The 19,617-nt window shown below is 31.5% G+C and overlaps 4 protein-coding genes across 8 annotated transcripts in view; 1 reads left to right on the top strand and 3 right to left on the bottom strand.

The window, feature by feature from the left end:
- Positions 1-14,512, bottom strand: part of LOC105143621 (BTB/POZ domain-containing protein 7) — a 57,646-nt gene extending 43,134 nt beyond the window's left edge. Inside the window, exons 1-9 of one of the 4 annotated variants that reach the window (XM_087403445.1) lie at positions 13,679-14,512; positions 12,332-12,589; positions 11,594-11,976; positions 10,781-11,331; positions 10,535-10,698; positions 10,070-10,454; positions 9,833-9,985; positions 9,559-9,715; positions 9,137-9,315 (exon numbers count right to left, since the gene is read on the bottom strand). In XM_087403445.1, coding sequence (XP_087259571.1) covers positions 9,137-9,315; positions 9,559-9,715; positions 9,833-9,985; positions 10,070-10,454; positions 10,535-10,698; positions 10,781-11,331; positions 11,594-11,976; positions 12,332-12,570 — 2,211 coding nt within the window. In that variant the 5' untranslated portion in view covers positions 12,571-12,589; positions 13,679-14,512. The remainder of the gene's footprint in view (positions 1-9,136; positions 9,316-9,558; positions 9,716-9,832; positions 9,986-10,069; positions 10,455-10,534; positions 10,699-10,780; positions 11,332-11,593; positions 11,977-12,331; positions 12,590-13,678) is intronic. The other 3 variants (XM_087403446.1, XM_011052071.2, XM_011052072.2) reach the window with 3 other exon arrangements.
- LOC105143620 (uncharacterized) lies at positions 5,668-8,960 on the top strand. Of its 2 annotated transcripts, none has more exons than XM_011052070.2 (2): positions 5,668-5,785; positions 6,238-8,960. In XM_011052070.2, coding segments are annotated over exons 1-2 (1,230 nt in total). In that variant the 5' UTR covers positions 5,668-5,783; the 3' UTR covers positions 7,466-8,960. The 2 variants fall into 2 exon arrangements, with proteins under 2 accessions (XP_011050372.1, XP_087259573.1); XM_087403447.1 differs by having other exon boundaries at positions 5,681-5,811.
- Positions 14,513-14,638: 126 nt separating the features above from the next.
- Positions 14,639-16,491, bottom strand: Dhrs4 (Dehydrogenase/reductase 4). Its single transcript, XM_011052067.2, has 5 exons — positions 16,120-16,491; positions 15,783-15,960; positions 15,410-15,634; positions 15,177-15,311; positions 14,639-15,088 (listed from the first exon to the last, which is right to left on the bottom strand). The coding sequence occupies exons 1-5, from the start codon at positions 16,233-16,235 to the stop codon at positions 14,918-14,920; spliced, it is 825 nt and encodes a 274-aa protein (XP_011050369.1). The 5' UTR covers positions 16,236-16,491; the 3' UTR covers positions 14,639-14,917.
- A 758-nt stretch (positions 16,492-17,249) lies between these two features.
- LOC105143618 (peptidyl-prolyl cis-trans isomerase E) lies at positions 17,250-19,605 on the bottom strand. Its single transcript, XM_011052066.2, has 4 exons — positions 19,467-19,605; positions 18,553-18,722; positions 17,870-18,229; positions 17,250-17,762 (listed from the first exon to the last, which is right to left on the bottom strand). Exons 1-4 carry the CDS (start codon positions 19,498-19,500, stop codon positions 17,445-17,447), a joined length of 882 nt encoding a protein of 293 aa, XP_011050368.1. The 5' UTR covers positions 19,501-19,605; the 3' UTR covers positions 17,250-17,444.
- Between the last annotated feature and the right edge of the window lie 12 nt (positions 19,606-19,617).

The raw sequence follows: 19,617 nt of genomic DNA, 5'->3' as shown, positions 1-19,617 counted from the left end.
AATTCTTCCCATGAAGTAATCAATTTTTATTTTGTAAAAATAGCAAATTTTTATTTGTGCCAATAATTAAAAAAATAAAAAGGTACAGAAAAAAAGGCTTAAATATTATATTTGAAGACTAATCCTTTATACTGAAAAAATATTTCACAACATAAATTCATATTAATCTAATTATTTTTTGTAGAGTATTGTAAATATGAAATAGACATATCGTTGACATTGAAAAATCTCGATGTCGTAGCTGTTCGAAAAGATTCGCAGTTTCACGAAGAGAGGAAGGATATCTCTCGAGGACTCGTTTGCATCTCATTGCATTGAGACAAAATGCGCATCATTTCACATCTCGTATCATCTCAGAGCTAATTCTATCACGTCTCTATTGCGCGGACGTATAATTCGACGTTGCGTTAAAAGACGTAGATAATGCGAACACTAGTGCAGAAAAAGGGGGAGAATAAGAGAGCAAAGTCAAACAGTGACGAGAGTCTACTCGCAACGTTAGTCGCGCGAATTGCGTTGTGTTCAAATGCTGTGCTAAATCTACGCGCGCAGTGCATAAGACTTTGCAAAAAAAAAGAGAGAGAAAGAGAGAGAGTTTAATGTTGTTTAATCGTTTCCAATTACGCACGTGTTACCATTCCATCTATATCACGCCAATGACATCGCATTCTTGATAAGTGCGCCCCGCTCGCGTATCGCATTATCAGTGTTAAGGTAAATGACGTACTCATTAATAGTAAACGTATGTAAAATATAACCGATAGATCGAACACAAGTGATGATTATATAATAAAACTTTTTTCTACGTCTATTCCGTTAAGACTTTAAGTAAATGCACAATTAGCCCATAATGCTCATCCTAAAAGCATCGAATTTACATTCTTAAATATTTTATTATTTTTAATCTCCATGTGCCAAAATGTGAATTAGTTCATTTCTAGGAGTTAGTTTCAAAGTAAACAATATTCATATGAACGTATGCATTCAATAAATAATAAAATACATTCGAGTTAAATTTAATACGTTTTCTTGAGTTAAATTATTTAATTTCATTGTTTTAATTAAATTAATGATATATTGAGTATAAAATCAGTAACTTATAGAAATAATTAAAAACAACTTAAATTGGGTATAATTTGATATTATGAATTTAACAGTATAAGGATTATAATTGTAGTATTAATATGTCAATCCGTTCAAAGACTCTTAGTCATTCTGATTGAACGTGAGAGAATCTTAGCGCGTGTTTTTCAGCAATTTCGTGATACGACAAAAGATTTAAATACGTACATTCAAAGTAAACGCTGGTGTCTAAAACAACAGTTACATGCAATAGGCAAAAATTTCAATATTTCTCTCATTTACTTTGAATAATAGATTTATGTTAGTTTGTCTGCAATTTTTTATTTTTACTTCGCCTCGTTAATACAAGGTCAAAATGAGATTATATATCAAAGTTGATATGTAATATGATATTGATATCGTACAGACTCAAAAATCAAGGACTATGTTCGAATGATAAGAATTAACTGTGTATGAATAGTGAATGGAGATGTGATTTTAATATAAAACACGTTTCTCAAACCTTGTCTACGAACGTGCCTGGCTTAAAAATTAATCATTATTTCCGATCATAATTACGCTGCTTCGGTAGCTTTTAAGCAAAAAATAATCATGACAAACTTCCCATTTTGGATTTATTGTTTTGCACGACGAGCTCTTACATTGAACAGAAGAAATATCTTCTGTGCTGAGGAGAGACTTAATGTTGATTAAATATTCTGAGTACATAAACGGTTTAATATGCGTTACGTATAGTCGCGTAGGAGTTCCTAATAAGTCACTTAATAGCTCGAAATTCTTAAAACTATTGTGAACTCAAGTTGATGCATTAATTCTTCCCGTGAAATTACAATACAATGTCAAGCTTTACAAAGAAAATCAACATATCATTGACGGTATCAATGACACTGAACGTACTTCCGAGTTTTCAGCTTAATAAACTGCGCTGGTACGTAGCTGCTGAACTCGTGCCTGGCATACACGTCCTTCTTGCAATTTAAATTAATTCGCGACACTTGCTTATTGTTATGACCACGATTGTCATCTTAATCTCGTATTATTTATGCACGTATAATAGTGATGCAACGATCAAGTCGGTTAATAACAGAAGGGTAAGTGATCGCGAAGAAATATCGATGTATTTTCCTTCTTTTATGTTTCTATTCGATAGTAGATCTGAAGCATAGTTCAAGCTATTATATTAATTGTCTTCAAGGAAATTGCTTATTATTTGAAAAATAAATTAAATTGCCAGTTATTCCTGGAAAATATATAGATAGACATCAGATTTATATTTAGAAGTTGAGAATAATATTTGGAGACAACATCATGTTGTTCTCTATCATGCTGTTCTATCATTCTGCTTTATTAAAATTATTTTAGAAATTTTATTTTGAGCTACTTGAGTTATAAAGATACTTCGTACTAAAAGTTGAAACAAAGAAGGAAATCGTGTCGAAGGAAATCGTGTGCAGCGAAATTTTCGCTACAAACTTTGAATTAGCCGAAGAAGTCGAAGATGAAAGATAGCATGAGAAATCTGAAGCAACCCGCGTACGTAAAATTAAATAACATTATGCATTCAAGAGCAAACGTTCGTCAATGCAGCTTTCGTGGGATGAGAACTTAGAATGAGAAGATAATCTAACAACATAATAGCTTCCGCATTAAGGATGCATTTGCATATGCGTGGAAACATAATCAAGTCTAATAGCTAGAAATAATCATCGCGAAAATGATACACAATTATGACTGTTGACCGATTATGACATAATAATACACAGAAAAAAGAAATACATATTCTCAAGTTTTTCCCATTTTTTTATCCATCTCATTCAATTCGTAGATTGCGATTCAGTAATTGCCTTCCAGTAATTTATTTTTAAAGCGATCTATTTAAAAAACAAAATTTTTATCTATATCGTCTATGATATTTTTTTTTATAATACAAATTCTCAATTTATTATTTGCTTTGATACGAATAATAAAACGAAAAAAACCATTCCACTGGCGTGGCGATTTTCTGAACATACATTGAATTGATAGAACTTCACAAATATAGGAATATAGGTCATGGATATCCCGAGTGATCTTTGACGCTCAAATTTTCAATATTAGATACTTTCGATATTGATCAAATATCAATATATTCTGCAAGAGATATAAAATAAAAAATTGAGTAATGCATCTGATATGAATAATATGTATAATAAGCACGACAATACATACATATTGAGCACGTGCGTTTACTTTTATTAATTATTCTTTTTTTCTCCTACTTAGGTAATATTTTTACACACACACACACACACACACACACACACACACACACACACACACACACACACACACATATTGCAATACTTTAGGAAAAAATTTAGAATAAAAAAATATAATATTATAACATTTTTTTATACTGACCACACGAATACATGCAGTTGAGATAAATAGAGATCTTTATTCGTAACACTTTCCGAAAATAAATTTGTGCTATTACCAGAAATAAAACGTCACGTAATGTTGGCTCATGTTCGTAACAGTGTCGTCGCAGTCACGAAGTCGAACAATTATATCGAGTTAATTGAATGTCTCAATACGACATGAGCCATAAAAGTAATAGATAACCATTGTCTTTTCACGCTAAACAGAGTAAAACAAAAAGAGCAAAACGTAAAAGCCGAGCGTTATCTATGCGATAAATAGCGCGAACCATAAGCGAATTGCAGCGGTATGAGCTGGCAGCGTGACATTAACAAAGTTGCAATTGCTATTTCTAAAAAAGTTTATGCACTTTAGGGATAATTTAATCAGAAATGAACTCGCTGACATCATTTCTGCAACATTTATCTTAACACTCAAAGTTTCTTGTGTCACGAGTGCACTATAAATAGGTTGTATGCTCTTCGGCCACGATAGTCGATTGATCTAGCCAGAAAGAATCAACTGAGTTTCTGTCGATTCACTTGCATCCATGTAAGTGCAAAATAACGATGTTCGCGTCCCGCTTTCTGGCCTCACACTGATTGTACATACATTGACCGCCACGTCATTTATCCGTAACAGAAACAAACTGGTATGATTAGAGTTTTCCCTGATGTTATTATATTTTGAAATACATCTTATACGTTACGAATGAAATAAGGAAAACGATTAGTTTATCTAATACGATATGCATGAACGAATCATAATCAGCGAGGAGCCCACCAACAAGTTCTCTCCTTACTATGATATAAAGTAGCGACGCTTCACAACATAATGACAGTTAATGCTAGAACATACACGCGAGTGAACGTTAGGAAGTTACAAATACATATACATCGAAGGTAAAACAAGTCAAGTAACAATATAAAGTGACGATAACCTTTTCTAAATGAGATTAGTACTGAAAAAAATATAGTCAATTTTAATAAATATTTAGTTGAATACTGCCAATTAAATATTTATTAAATATAAAAATATATTTATTTGATACAAGAAATGTTAATTTTATTTAACAATCATTTTTGTTTTATTGAACAAATATTTACTATAAGTAAATGTTTAGTTGGCAGATAATGAACTAAATATTTATTAAATTAACTATATTTTTTTCTCAGTGTGCTACGAAGATATCTACGCGTGTACAATAACATTTCTAGTTTTATAAAACTGTAAGTAAATTATACAATTACTTTAGGATCAATAGAATTTGGAAAAATATATTAAAAAATGTTATCAAACATATATTTAAAAAACCTATAATTATTCTAAGGATGTTCGATTTCTCAATTTAAAAAAAAAAAAATTAATAATTTTCCATAGAATCATGTTTTTCGACAAATGCTCAAAATTACTATTATATTTATTTGAAATTGAATATTTATTTGAGAAATTTGTTTTTCAATAAATTGTTTTTTCAATAAATCAGCGATTTTCTTATTAAAAATGAGAAGAAGTATGTAAAAAGAGAAAGTTATATAAAATATCGAACATGAAACTTGAAAAGAGAATTTATTTATGATCGTTATTAAATTACGATCAAAATCAAATTTGATATATTGAGAATTTCTTTTGATACAAGTCTATCGCACAACATCGAAATCGGATTGGAATAACTATTGTTATTTCAGTTTACATTTTGAATAAATTGAAATAATATAATCCATAATAATCCATAATCCAAAACACGTGCCGCTTTTCCAAAATTATCTAGTAACTATTGATGTGTGGAAATATCAGTTCTACAATTAACAAGAGATGATAATTCTACATATATATATATATATATATATATATATATATATATACACTATATATATATATACTTGCGATAGATTAAATTTAATTAAGCCTATTAAACTATTAAATAAAACGATTAAATCCAATTTCTCCGGATACATGTTAATATCTTTTTTTTATCTATAAATTCTATCAATCCTGAAATTTGTAGCTATAATTTACTTATATTTTGTACCTTTTAATTACGTAAAAACATTTAATTAAATCCAAGTAGTGTATAATTAAAGAATATTAAAGATTAAAAAATTTTAATAAAAAAATTCAAAATTTATTAAAATAAATAATATGTGTTATATATCTTAATTATTTCTAATTTTAGTTTAAAAGAAATTTATTTTACAGAGCCTCGAGATACATGATATTGGTGACTAAACAACGTCCAATCTACATAAAAGAAGACTTAACCTCAGTTTCCAAGAAATTCCACGTAGCAAATACGTACAATGTACGTTAACTGATTTAATCTCAAATGTAATCGAAAGCTCGTATATACTGTTGCGCATTATTCGACAGCTCACCTTTAATTATTCAATTTCAATTTTATTGCTTAACTTATGAATTAAATATTTTCTCAGATACTAAGACAGTTAAAAATTTTATTCTTGGACACACTTTATGAACTATATTATAACTTTATCAATTTAAATGTAATGCTTTACTTTATCAATTTATTCAGCTATAAGATACTGATAACGCAAAATTAGAATCTACTTTGTAATAAATAATTTTACACAGACATATCTTGTCGACTCATATCAACTTGATTTTTACATTTGCTTGATTGAATTATTTTAATTTTATAATAATTTCATTTAATACATATAATTATAATTACATAGTACATTTTTTTTTCTCTGAAATAATAACTCTCTTTAATATGAAATCTTTTTCTATTAGGAAAACGCTCGACATGCTCCCTGTTAAAAATATAGACACATTGTTAATGCAAACGTATGGCTCTAATTTTCGAATACACGATGTGGAATGGAAACATTTAACAGATCCGGGAGAAAACTTTGGTAGTATAATACTGGCTGTCACTATCAACGCCGAGCACAATGATAAGAAGAGAACTCTAAATGTGGTTGTCAAACTACCGCCAAGGTCAGCGTATTTGCTAGAGTTGTTTGATAGCCCATTAACATTCAAGAAGGAATTGGAATTTTATAGCATGGTAGCACCAGAATTTTTGAAGTTGCAAAATGAAAGCGGAATCCCTCGGGAATCCCTAAGCGTCATCGTACCACAATTTTTAGGCGGTAGATTAGGTTTACGAGATCCGCAGTGTTTCGATGAACAGGCCGCCATCGTTTTAGAAAATCTAAAGACACACAATTATATAACGCAAGACCGAATTGTAGGTCTAGACAAAGTGCACATGAATTTTGCGATCAATCATTTAGCCAAGCTACACGCCATAGCAATCGGTCTGAAGCTCAAGAAACCCGAATTCTTCAAAAAAATGGTATTATCTTGTCTAGAATTCAACTTACAAGAAGCCACGGAAAAAGCGTCGGTAGATATGGTACAGAAGGCGCATAATGATTATAAAAATATGGAAGAAGCAAAAGCTTATCTGGATAGAATCGAGAAAACAATCGAATATGGATTTACACAAACTGTAACGCCAGAAGAACCGTGGGCGACACTAGTGCATAATGATTTTTGGGTAAATAACATGATGTTCAAATACGATGAGTCAAATAAGCCGATCAATATGAAAATTGTGGATTTCCAATTGACAGTCTACGACTACGGTGTAAACGACCTCATATTTTTCCTCATATCAAGTTCCCAGAAGGAGGTACTCGACAATCATTTTGACGATATGATTGATTTTTATTACGACTCTTTTATCGAGAGTTTAAAATCGCTAAATTTAGACACAAACGCATTTCCCAAGAGTCAATTTATAGAGCAATTGAATCAATGTGCACCCATCAAATTTAACCAGTGTATCATGATGGTGCAAGTAATACAAGCAGCGCGTGGCTCCGTTTCACAAACGGCGGCCGAAGATGCAGACGAATGCGTTTTTACAGGTGGAATCGATGATGATAATTATAAACAAAAAATGTTGCACGTCTTATATATGTTCGATCGAAAGGGATGGCTTGTAAAATGATGACGTAAATTTCTATTCATAGTAAATTAATCCTTTAGAAAGTCTTTCTATTTCTTGATATAAAAATAATTTGTATAATTCTGTGTAGTAAGATGAACAATCGTCCAAAATTAGATGACACAATCTCAAAATTTAACTCTCCATCTCACTTTATAACGCATCCCAAATTTTGTCCCAAATTAAGAACATAATTATGAATTGTCTTTCTTTGAGAATAATAAGTAAAAATAATAAATGTGAAACATAATTTTTAACTGTATGTATTATGTAAAGAATTTTATGATTTTTATTTAAAAAGATATTATTCATAAAATTCAGCAGCAAAGAACAATTTTTAAAAAATCTCATAATTTGATTAATTTTTGTTGCGATCTTGTAATACAGTTTGTTGTACAATGTTATTTATAAATATAATAATATAATATTGTTCATGTGTTTTATTAATAATTATTAAAAGTGTTCATTAAAATTACAACAATTAATATTGAATCTTTTTAAATGTCCCTCTTCTTAAGAAGTCAGTCATCTTACTATACAGAAAATATACTATATAGAATTTCTATATAATACTATATAGAAAATATTGACAGTTAGCTAATAGAAGCGATAATAAAATTTATATAAATATATGACAAAAGTTTTCAGACAATATTAGATGTGATAAGATGATATATCAAGTAATATTAGATAATATTATATAATAAAGACCAAAGCTAATAAAGAACAATTGACTAAGTCAACTGCTAAGACTAATTTGATGATAGAAATATTAACACAAACAATGCATATATCTGTCGACGCTAAAAATGCGAACATTTTTAAATATTTATGACATTTTAAAATCTATAAATATTTTTAAAGATGTATCAACAAGTAGTCCTTTTAGTGTAAATAGTACGCATGACGCACGAAAGGCTTGTAGCCTCAATTTAATTTTATAAAATAAAAACATTATCAATGAAAACATTATATATTTGTCGTGTTTAAAAATCTTGATATTAATAAATTCCATATGTATCACATTCATGAAATAAAATGGAGAAATTAATAACGTTTGTATAAATATTGTACATTATGAAGCAATATTTTATGAGAATATACATTACTATTAACAAAATTTAGAATAAACAGTACAAAAGCAATCATTATCTATCTTTATTTACAATTTATTCAATCACAAAATAATTATGTGTAAAATAAATATATTTATTTTTAACTTCGTATGCGCGAATGTATTTAAATTCTTGAAGATATTTAGAATATTATGCTGGTGTACGTTTCTAACATTTTATGGCACTCATTCGTGACAATCATAGATCTGTTTTTTATTCTCGCACTAAACTGTATTTGAATTTTTTATTTCGCTCTCAGTAAATAATATCGAACATATATCTATTTCATTGTAAGTTTTAAAAGTGTATTAATTCAATTATAGAAAAAAAACCTGTCACATAGAATTTGAAATTAATAAAAAAAAACGCACTATATATTATAATTTAATCGTTTCCGAAATCTTTTACCTTTTCGTATATTCATTTGTTTTCGTATTGATTTTTCCTGCTCCCAATTTACCCAACGCGGATGCGATGTTATTATACATGTTTTATTACTATTACTGTTATTGCTATGAATTATTATAAACTAACATAGAAGTAACATAGAAAGACTCACTTCCAGAAGATCAGCCACAGTGTCGGGTAAATTAAACTCCCTGACAACGCGCAGTCGCACTTGCCGATTAATTTCGTGTCGCGAAGAAAGCGGCAAACTTATCGCTCGTTGACAACTGGGCGATTGTTTCAATTTCTGCTCTCGTTTCAGCATTGCAGCCATTGTTGCAGAGTCTGGTACTATAATACAGATAAAGAATATTTTATCCTGTATCAATTATCAGTTAAACCTATCTATATGTGATTTTCTCTTATCAACTTCTCAATCATTATTAAAAATATTGTTCAAGCACTCTCACTTTCTTATTACAAAGTAATCTGTGTTTTTATGTCAAATTGCATATATAATAACAATAACTAATATATAAAAAACTAAGTTTATGTAAGTTTTAAGTTAAAACTAATAATTTAATGTCATAATACCTGGAAATGCAGCTGCAAGGACATCAACGCCAGCAGTTCCCATGGCTCTTGGTTTCTCCTCAACCATGTATAGTGCATCCGGTATATCTGCTACGTATCGTGGCCTTCGTAATCTCACTAGATCTGCTTCTTGAATCATTTGTTCTTCCACCAAGGACTAATATCGAATAAATATAGTACTCATTAGTATATTTCATTGATCAATGTGTTTCTGGCTTTGAAAATTATGTATTATTATTATTATTATTATTATTATTATTATTATTATTATTACCTTGATCTCTTCATAATACGGCATGAATAATCTTGGCCTTACAAAAAATCCATTTTTCTTTCCGCCTCTTATCCAAGCATTCACCCTCAAATTATCTCTTTCGTCTCCTATCATATGGCTTGGTGGAGTTGAAACTAATCCTCTCCTAATAGCCTAAAAATTTATCAACATAAAAAATATATTAACAAGAGATATATTTTCTTTTAAATAATTTAAAATGTTTGGTAGAAAATATACCTGTACTAATGCTTCGCTATTCGGCGGCAATATATGATCTATTCTGACAAGCGGCAGAAGTTCGCTCAATATCTCCCGTAATTCGATGTCGCTAAGATCTCTTTTCTTAATACCCTTTCTCGTCACAGAATGCACAGTATGGCTAAGCAAATTAGGTTCCCGATCCTCCATACGACGTACTAATTCGTGTTCGCCCCACTTGAGCACTGCCTGCAGTACTTCAAGTTCACTCGCTTGTAAAAAATGGCTCTGTAAAACATTCGCTAAGTGGGCATGATCTAACTGATGAAGAATCGAGGACGAAGCAATTGGCTGAAATTCCTCCCTTAAGTAATGCAACGCTTGTCTATGCACCCATGCTGATCCATGAGGTTGACTACCCCATCTGCACATAATTTTTTTTAGTAATATGATCTAATTTCTAACTTTTGTAAAAGATTTATTAGTAATCATAATCAGATTTACTTGAGAACAGTCGGTAGCGATTCCAAGGTGAGATACTCCAAAATAAGATCTTCGCAACCTTGCGATAATATATCAAGTTCGAGAAATCGTCCAATCTGATACAATTCCATCGCTTCTTCTAATGGACTTGGTCGCATTCGGCCCGTATGTGTTAGGGCTTGAACCTGTAAGTTCATTAAATAAAAGTATTGACATAAAATTAATATACATTAGTGTATAAATATTTTTTTGCTAAGACTTTCTTACTTCTCCCAAACTACCAGCGCTGTTTCCACAACCGCTTCCTCTCAATATTAATGATAAGTCAACGGTATCTAAATACACAGCATGTAGTAATACTCTGGCATATCGTTTAGGTATCACACTTTCATCCAATACTATTCTAGTAGGTATGTGAAGCGCCCTTTCTGTGTGATCCTCGCCCGATCTAGTCCGTCTTTGTATTAAATTTCTGAAGAAAGGAGATCTCGCGGAAAGTATTGCTTTATGACATGGCAGCTCTAATTTCGGGCGAAATCCGTACTCCGAACTTCCACTATCCGGTCTTTGATAATCACTGTCCGACGTGAATACAAGAGCGGCATCTGCATAATCACCGGTATCCAGCAAATATCTGAGATCATGTTCCAGTGGATTTGGAGTTCCAAATTCTTCTCCGAGTCGTCGAAGTAGGTTTGCTTCCAAAGTCGCGTCATGTGGACAAATATCACCAGTGTAAAGATACCGTAATAACATTGAGAACATCTGTACTTCAAGATGTGGAGTTCTTAGCTCCAAACAGATTCTAGCACCATATCCTGCAAATTTTAATAAAAGATATGTATCTTTGTAAATTTTAATAAAAGATATATATCTTTGTATACATACATACATACACACACACACACACACACACACACACACACACACACACACACACACACACACACACACACACACACACACATATATATAAATATAATAACAGTATTTTGTATAATTAATTTTTATATTATAAGGAAAAACTTATAAAAAACTTTATTGCTTTATGAAGAAAATGTAAACTATTATTAAATATACCAGGACAACCAGCCAGCAAATCCCTAAAATATAGGCATCTAGCGGAAAGCACGGCTCTGTGAACGGGAAAACACGCTCCTCTATATACAAGATCCACATCGGAACAGTGTTTGTAATCGTATAACATCGACAGATCTTGCTTAAAAGTAGCAGCTGGCGGTCTAGCTAATTCGGCTTGAACATGAAGATCTTTCAACGCAGCTAACGCCTCATACTCTTCAAGTAAAGCAGTTGCTTCTAAGTGACTCCATGTGCACACCAGGTCTCTAATAATTCTACCATGATCACACGCTTTAGAAGAGCGACGTCTCCTAATAAATTTCTTGCGTAGTGTCGCAAATCCTGTCATCTTCTTCTTTTTTTCTCTATACATGAATAAACAACTATAGAAAGTTTGATGTGCGATCAAATCTATGGCTCTCATTTTTCAATCATTATTTACCTATTTATGTATTCTAAAATATTAACACAGCATACTTTTAAAATTCACTATTTTTTTATATTTCTTGTTTAAAATATTTAAAAATAGTCACATTGATTAAAATGTTTCTCTTGTTTGAAAATTTAAAGGCTAACATGGATAGAGTCTATTTGTAATACTCGCAAGCATAATTTCATTCTTGTTGTTCATCAAATGTTAAACAAGGATGAATGATGCTTGTGAGCGCTGTGAATGCCAAATGGAACATACCCTATGACATACAAATATTGTAAATGTATAAAACATTGATAATGTACCTAACTGCAATGCCATGTTGTTCCGGACTACTTGATGCCGAGAGTCTGGCTGCTTGGACAGAATCTCCACCTACGCTGGTGATGCTTGATGATGCAGAAGCACCCATTCTATGTGTCATGTGAGAGGCATCTCCAAGCTGTCTTCTCATGAACCAGGAGTCCCTTTTATCAGTATTATCTATACCCCTTATACGTCTGCGTTGTAACACACACGGTGTCAAAATACGAAGTACATTCATTGCTCACCCAGACGACAGCCTGAAACAAATCAATGTACATATGGAGCATATATTAGCAGGTAATTTGATGTCACATACAATTTTAATTTTTGCAAAATTATAAATTTGATATAATGCACAAATAAGAAAGATGAACAAGTAGTCCATGCAAAATGTATTAATGGCTTATTTATATATATAATTCTTCAAATATATCTTTTAATTAAGACAACTGTAAATGTATTTATTTGAATTTTTTTCGTTGTTATAAATAATTTTATTTATTTTACTGTGAATTTGTAATACAGTGTTATACATTACTGTTAAATATTCCTTTCTGATGAAACGTGTGTCTACATTTTAAAATCGCGTTTGCATACTCAAATGTTTTATTTAAGGTAGCAAAAAGAAATATATGTTTATGCAAGCAAATAATTTTACTTCAAGCAAATTTTAGCCATATTAAAAAAACATGAGAAGTATCAAATATTAAACACTTAACATTTTAATTGGTTTAAATTTCCCAAATGTTCTACTTGAATTTAAATATATAAACGGTGCTTGCATGGTTGAAAGCATATATGCAAACAACGTGCAAACGGAGAATCAAGCCTTTGAGCAACAGAGAAATTGACGTATTGATAATGCATCGCATAGCGACAGATTCTCGACGAGCGTTTCCCCAAGAGGTATCACTACCCAGTCACAGCGAGGGAAAGGGGAGCACGCGCGGATCTTCGCGATCACGAGATCCGTAGATCCCATGAGACATGCACAGTACTCCGTTTGGACACAACGCGAAGGTGTCAAGGGACTGTGCGAGTAATCGCGCAAATAATGCGTGACGGACCATGCAGCCAGCGATAAATGACGTGCAAAGCAGAGCAGGTTCACTCACCTTCGCATTCACAGGGTCGAAGGGGGGAAGAGGAAGATGGACGAAAAAAAGAGGAAAACGCTTGTGTGATATAAGCCAAAGGGTCGCGTGAATAGAGGAAGGATGATAACGAGCGAGTTACACACAAACAATACCCGTTGGTCGTCAGGTGAAATTCGTGGATTTCACGACGGTAACGACAGTAACGGAGGAAGAGAAAGGGGACGCGGGAGTGCTCGGCGTCGTCGTTACCTGGGTCTCCGGGACTGGCGTCCCTCATCCATATTACTCGCGTTCACTCGGTGCGACACTCGGTCGCACAAACTCTCGCTGATAATCATCACAATGCACGACAGCCATGTTTATCATCCAGGGGAGGGAGAGAGCAAGCGAGCGTGTGTCCAGCGTCTCTCGTGCGTGCGCGCGCGTGTATGAGCGGGTGTGTGTGTGTGTGTATAGGGTAAATAAAAGCGAGCGGAGAGGTAGATCGCGGTCGCGGCGCCTAACGGTGTCGTCATTCGTCGCCGCAACGGGGCGCGCTGCGGGCAGCTCGAGAGCTCGAATCGAACGAATCGATCGCGCCGCGATTCACGTCAAACGCGACGTCAGACGTCACACGATGCCGACCGCAAACGCCGTCGCTGCGATGACGTTCAGACGTTCGATCGTCGATGACGACACGACTTTTATCGACGCTTATCACTCTTCACACTCTTCAATAAACGTATAGGGTCGAATGTGTGCGTATCTATTCGGCGTTGAAACTTTGTTTGCTTTATTTCGCGCGATATTTCGAAAAAAATATTTGCTTGACAACAGAAAAAGCATGATTTTCAATTAGATCCTTAAAAAAAAAAATTTTATACGAGATTATAATCATAAATGGCTTAACATATGAATTTACAAGTATAAATCAGTTATTAAATTATCACTGAGATTAGTTATGAAATTATTCCTGAAATCCCATATCACAATACATGAATATTATATAAAATGTGATCCGATGCATAAATTTATCTTAAAATTTTGTGAATATATATATTTTTTACATTATATATTTTAAAATTATACGTGTTTATATAGTCATTATTCTTATTTAAAATTCTTTTAAGTATATACAATTTTAAGATGTCAAAAATCATTAGAGCTGCTTCAATGATTGATATAACATTAACATTAATTAAAATAAGATTATGAATACCAGTCATACAATTATTTAAATATGTGTGACTTTGTTAATTTTTATTTTGTTTTTTTTTATGTACTTACAATATTTTTACAATTTTTTTTCCATATACTGATGAGTATACTAAGTTAATACAAATTATAGATATGTATATATGTATACACGTATATGTGTATGAAAAAAAAAAAATATATATATATATACACAATTTTAAAAAAATAATTCCCCAATAAAAAAGAATTTCCCAGCGTTATTGCATAAACATAAATTGAAGAGTAATATAAAACATGTTATTACAAAATGATTTAAAGCCTTGAGTTTGTTCCACCAGACACTATTATAATTTCGCCAGTAATATAAGAAGCATCATCGCTTGCTAGAAATGCAGCTGTGCCTGCAATCTCGTCAGGCATTCCAAGTCTTCTCATGCTAGTATTCATTTTGACCAATTCTTGACTTTCTTCTGACTCGTAAAGCTGAAAACATAATAATTTGTGTACAAGATATCTCTTTGATATAGTTTTGATGAGAGTGCATGACTTGGAAAGAATTATAGAAAAATACCATTTGTGACATTTTAGTTTTTATTACTCCTGGCGCGATGCCGTTTATACGGATTCCCTCATCTGCAAGCTCACTTGTAGTAGCTTTAATCAGACCTAATAAAGCAGTTTTGCTAATTGAATATATACCCAGTAACTGAAAATATTGATAATGTTATTAATATTTTACTATGTTAATATTTAATACATAGAGAAGATAAAAATTAAAGACAAAGTGTTTTTAAACAAACTCACATTAAAAGGCTGATATCCAGCAATTGAAGATATAATGATAATAGAAGGTGATTTGCTGCATTTGAGAAGTGGCAAAGATTCCTTCATTAATAGGTATGTACACTTGACATTGACGTCAAAAATTTTATCCCATACTTCTTCATCACTGTCTAATACTGGACCGACTGTTGGATTAATACCTGCGTTAGATACCAAAATATCCAAGCCTCCAAAGTCAGTCTTGGTCTGTAATTTTTTATAATTTTATAACTAACTTCTCAATACATCAATAATAATTATATTTATATGATGATATAACCTATAATTAAAAAAGTTATAGAAATGAAAGTATAATAAGCTTCTCTCAAAAAAAGTGATGATTTAACATGTTTACTTTTTCAAACAGATTTTTCCTTTCTTCTGCCTTTCCTACATGGCAGACTGTACCAGCTACTTGCAAACCCTCACACTTGAGTTCCTCTACAGCCCTCTTCACGTTTGCTTCCCTACGGCTACTGATCATTACCTTGGCGCCTTCCTGCGCTAAACGTCTTGCTATGGAAAAACCTATTCTGTAAAGATTCAATACATAACCTTTATCGCAGCATTCAGAAATAATTAAGCCGATTTCTATAGTAAACGAGAAAGAGTAGAATTTTTTTAAATGAACGTTGATGTATTGTGTAATAACCGTTCAAATTAATGTTAAAAATATGAAATATAGTCATTACCCGTCTGTGGAGGCTGTTACGATCGCGACTTTTCCTTCTAATCGATGACATTTTATCGAGGATGATGCACTAGCACTGAATTGTCGAACACTTTGGTTGATCGCCGTACGTAACATATTGAGAGATGTGAAACAGATACGTTTAGCGTTGTGCAATGTACAATATCACATATTCGCATATTCGCATATCCGATAGACTTCGATCTTTCAATAATAGATTTGATAATAAAAGTTGATATCAATACCTTTGTATATGTATGATATTATATCATGACATAGCAGAAAGAGAAAAAAAGAATGTAGAATTCAGTACATAAATTTTATACATACAAATATATAATACATATAGATAAATTTTATCTATACATACGTATGTATGTACACACACACACACGCGCGCGCGCGCACGCGCGCGCGCGCACGCGCACACACACACACACACACACACACCACAATCAATATATATATATGTACACATATCTATATGTAAATGTTTGTACTTTATTTCTTAGAACTGCATTTCGATAGTCATTGTCAATACTGACAATTTAGTAAAACTTGAAACATACTCTTAATGATAACTTAATGTTATCAATGTTTAATAAAAATTTTTATAAAATTTGCGTTTATTAATTACATAAATCTATGTTAAAAAAATAAAAATATTAATCTAAAGAATTATAGAAGATTTATTAGATAAATTTTAATATAAAAAAAAGCATGTTAGAACCTAGAGAGAGAAAGCTTATGGTCTTAAGTTTTAATACTGATTGTTACAATTAATATTTATTAAATAATGTAATTTTTTAATCTAATATTTTACTTTAACATTACAAGAAAATAATGGTGACATATTTTTTTTAAATAATATTTTTAACCCTTTATGTATGTATATGTATCAATATACTGTGTCTGCAACTTGTGTACGTACAGTTAGTAAATGACATTTAGTAAATAATCATAAAAAATGATAAAAGGCACATGAAGTGCTTTTGCTTAATGCGCATGTGTAGTCTATTTTTATTACACGTGCCTTTTATTACTTTTTAAGTTTTTATAATTATTTACTGACTATTAGGAAAAATAAGAATAGTTTTCATCCATTTTTACAATTGTTTTAAAACGATCTCATCATTTCAATTTCAATTTTATTCAAATTGTCTTCAATTATAAATGATACATAAATTAACGTGTCATTTCTCGTTTCTGATGTCACGATTCAATATAGCTGTGATGATTACTCAGGAGTCTTAAAATATAAAAATTTAGTAATTAATTTTTTACAAGTTTTAATTTATTACAAAAATTTTATATACACAGAAATAATTATACTAATTCTCCACAAGCAGTTATGACGACTTTTTGTGTCGGCGTGCCTGCTTTTGTTCCACATTTTTCAATCTTTCTAAGGACATCTATTCCACTGAGGACATGTCCGAAGACAACGTGTTTTCCATCTAGCCAGTCTGTTCTGGCTGTACACAGGAAAAATTGTGATCCATTCGTATTTGGACCAGAATTAGCCATTGATAGGGTTCCCGGACCCGTGTGTTTCAATTCAAAATTTTCATCGTCGAACTTGTTGCCATAGATTGATTTTCCACCTGTACCATTGTGATTCGTAAAATCACCTCCTTGGCACATCTGTAATATTTATGTTAAGGACATTTTTACTTAAAATTAAAAAAATAAGGACAAATAAAATTATTTGAGATATAGAAATTTTCATATTGAATAAAATTTAAGGATACAAAATCTGGAATGATCCTGTGTAAGGTGCTACCCTGATATCCATATCCTTTTTCATGCGTACAAAGTGCCCGAAAGTTCTCTGCAGTCTTTGGTACAATATCTGCTCGTAACATCATGATAATTCTACCCACTTCTTGCTTTCCTATGCTTATGTCAAAATAAACCTGAGGATTCTGTTTTGATTTCTTTGATTGCGCAACATCATTTGTCTTTGTATTGTCATCATTTTTCAATGTCTCGCCCGCATGTTCTTGTAACCAAGCGTCGTCTGCCCATACCGGTTTCGATGAACCTTCTTTTATCTTTTGCGGCTTAGCGATATTTACTCTTATAGTTCGGCCAAACAATTCCGAGTCGTTCTGTTAATCAAGTAGATTAATTTTGATAAATTATCGCAACAACATAAGCAATAAGTCACATTGTTTTTGCCTAATGATTAGATAAGAAAAAAATGTTAGATTATGTTTACATCAAAGGAATGTTAATACTCCTTATATCCCTTAAGTGATTCATTTTTGATAAGGGCTATCAGTGACTTTTAGGATTTTTTAAGAGTTTATCACAGTGAACGATTCATAAAATAAATTATTTACGACAACAAAATCTATAAAATTCTCAATATAAAAAAAAATGTTATCAAACAATTCACCAATATTATTTATGTCATTTTACACAAATATACCATATTATCTATAGCAGCGGCTGCGTCTTCTGCTGTTTCAAATTCAATGAACGCAAATCCTCTGTGCTTTTCTGATTCGTAATCTAATGGTATTTGGACATCGACAATTTCTCCAAAAGGTATAAACGCTGCATGTAACACTTTTTCATCAACTTCTTCAGCTAAACCACCTGAAAGATAAGAATAGAATCTGAACTTGAATGATAACACACAATATTTCTCATTGTTAGTAATGATTATAACAAAAATTATTTCTCAAGTATACAAATAGCAATTTACAATATATTTAGGATGACTTTCTTCAAATTTTTATTAATTCAATAAATAGTTAACTTGTCAAGTAATATCTATATATTTTGTGGATGGAGTAAAAATAAATGATAATTTCGATTAAACTTTAATTGATTCTGAACAATAAAGGTAATAAAGAAAGATCAAATTTGATGAGCAAACCCTAAAAGATAAATAACAATAATAATTTATTCACATAGATTAATAAAAATGAAACTTTTAACTTTGTAATCATCAGTTACAGTAACTTAGTAAATCATTTTAGAAATTAATAACTTGTATATTAATAAAATTAAAATAATAAAAAGACATCGGATAAAATACAAAAGGAGTCAAGGAGTTTAATTATCCAATGGACAGTCAAACTTATCAAGTTATAGTATCTATAATTTTTGAATGGACTAAAAAAAAATAAATAAAATTATTAACTTATTGTTGTTTGATATAAGGATAAAATTTAGTTTAAGCATAATGAATCGTAGAGTCAGAAATTTTGCTGTGCAAGCAAATACTGGTTGAATTGATCATTGTTTACTAAAATTATTCAGTTTGTGTGATTAAAGGTTATGTCACGTGCATGTTTAGATACGTTAATTTAATATCTTCTATTAATTTATACGTACCTACGTAGATTGTCCGCTTCGTATTGCCGCTCATGATGCGTGAAACACTTCGTTATATTTTTCAGTACAATAATACAACAATCAAACTCGATAACAAGCGTATTGACCGAAGGGCGCCGACGCGTCGGCACTGTCGGCAGCCACGGAATCG

Source organism: Acromyrmex echinatior, chromosome 2, assembly GCF_024713525.1.
Source record: "Acromyrmex echinatior isolate Ae372 chromosome 2, ASM2471352v2, whole genome shotgun sequence".
Lineage (NCBI taxonomy): Eukaryota > Metazoa > Arthropoda > Insecta > Hymenoptera > Formicidae > Acromyrmex > Acromyrmex echinatior.
This window is presented reverse-complemented; position numbering and strand designations above follow the sequence as displayed.

Coding starts and splice junctions, on each gene's coding strand:
- Dhrs4 (XM_011052067.2), bottom strand. CDS start 16,235: ATGTTACGTACGGCGATCAACCAAAGTGTTCGACAATTCAGTGCTAGT. Junction 15,635..15,782: donor GGAAAAATCTGTTTGAAAAA/GTAAACATGTTA, acceptor AAAAAATTACAG/ACCAAGACTGACTTTGGAGG. Junction 15,312..15,409: donor CTGGATATCAGCCTTTTAAT/GTGAGTTTGTTT, acceptor CAATATTTTCAG/TTACTGGGTATATATTCAAT.
- LOC105143618 (XM_011052066.2), bottom strand. CDS start 19,500: ATGAGCGGCAATACGAAGCGGACAATCTACGTAG. Junction 18,230..18,552: donor CCGCTGCTATAGATAATATG/GTATATTTGTGT, acceptor CTTGATTAACAG/AACGACTCGGAATTGTTTGG. Junction 17,763..17,869: donor ACAGGATCATTCCAGATTTT/GTATCCTTAAAT, acceptor TAAATATTACAG/ATGTGCCAAGGAGGTGATTT.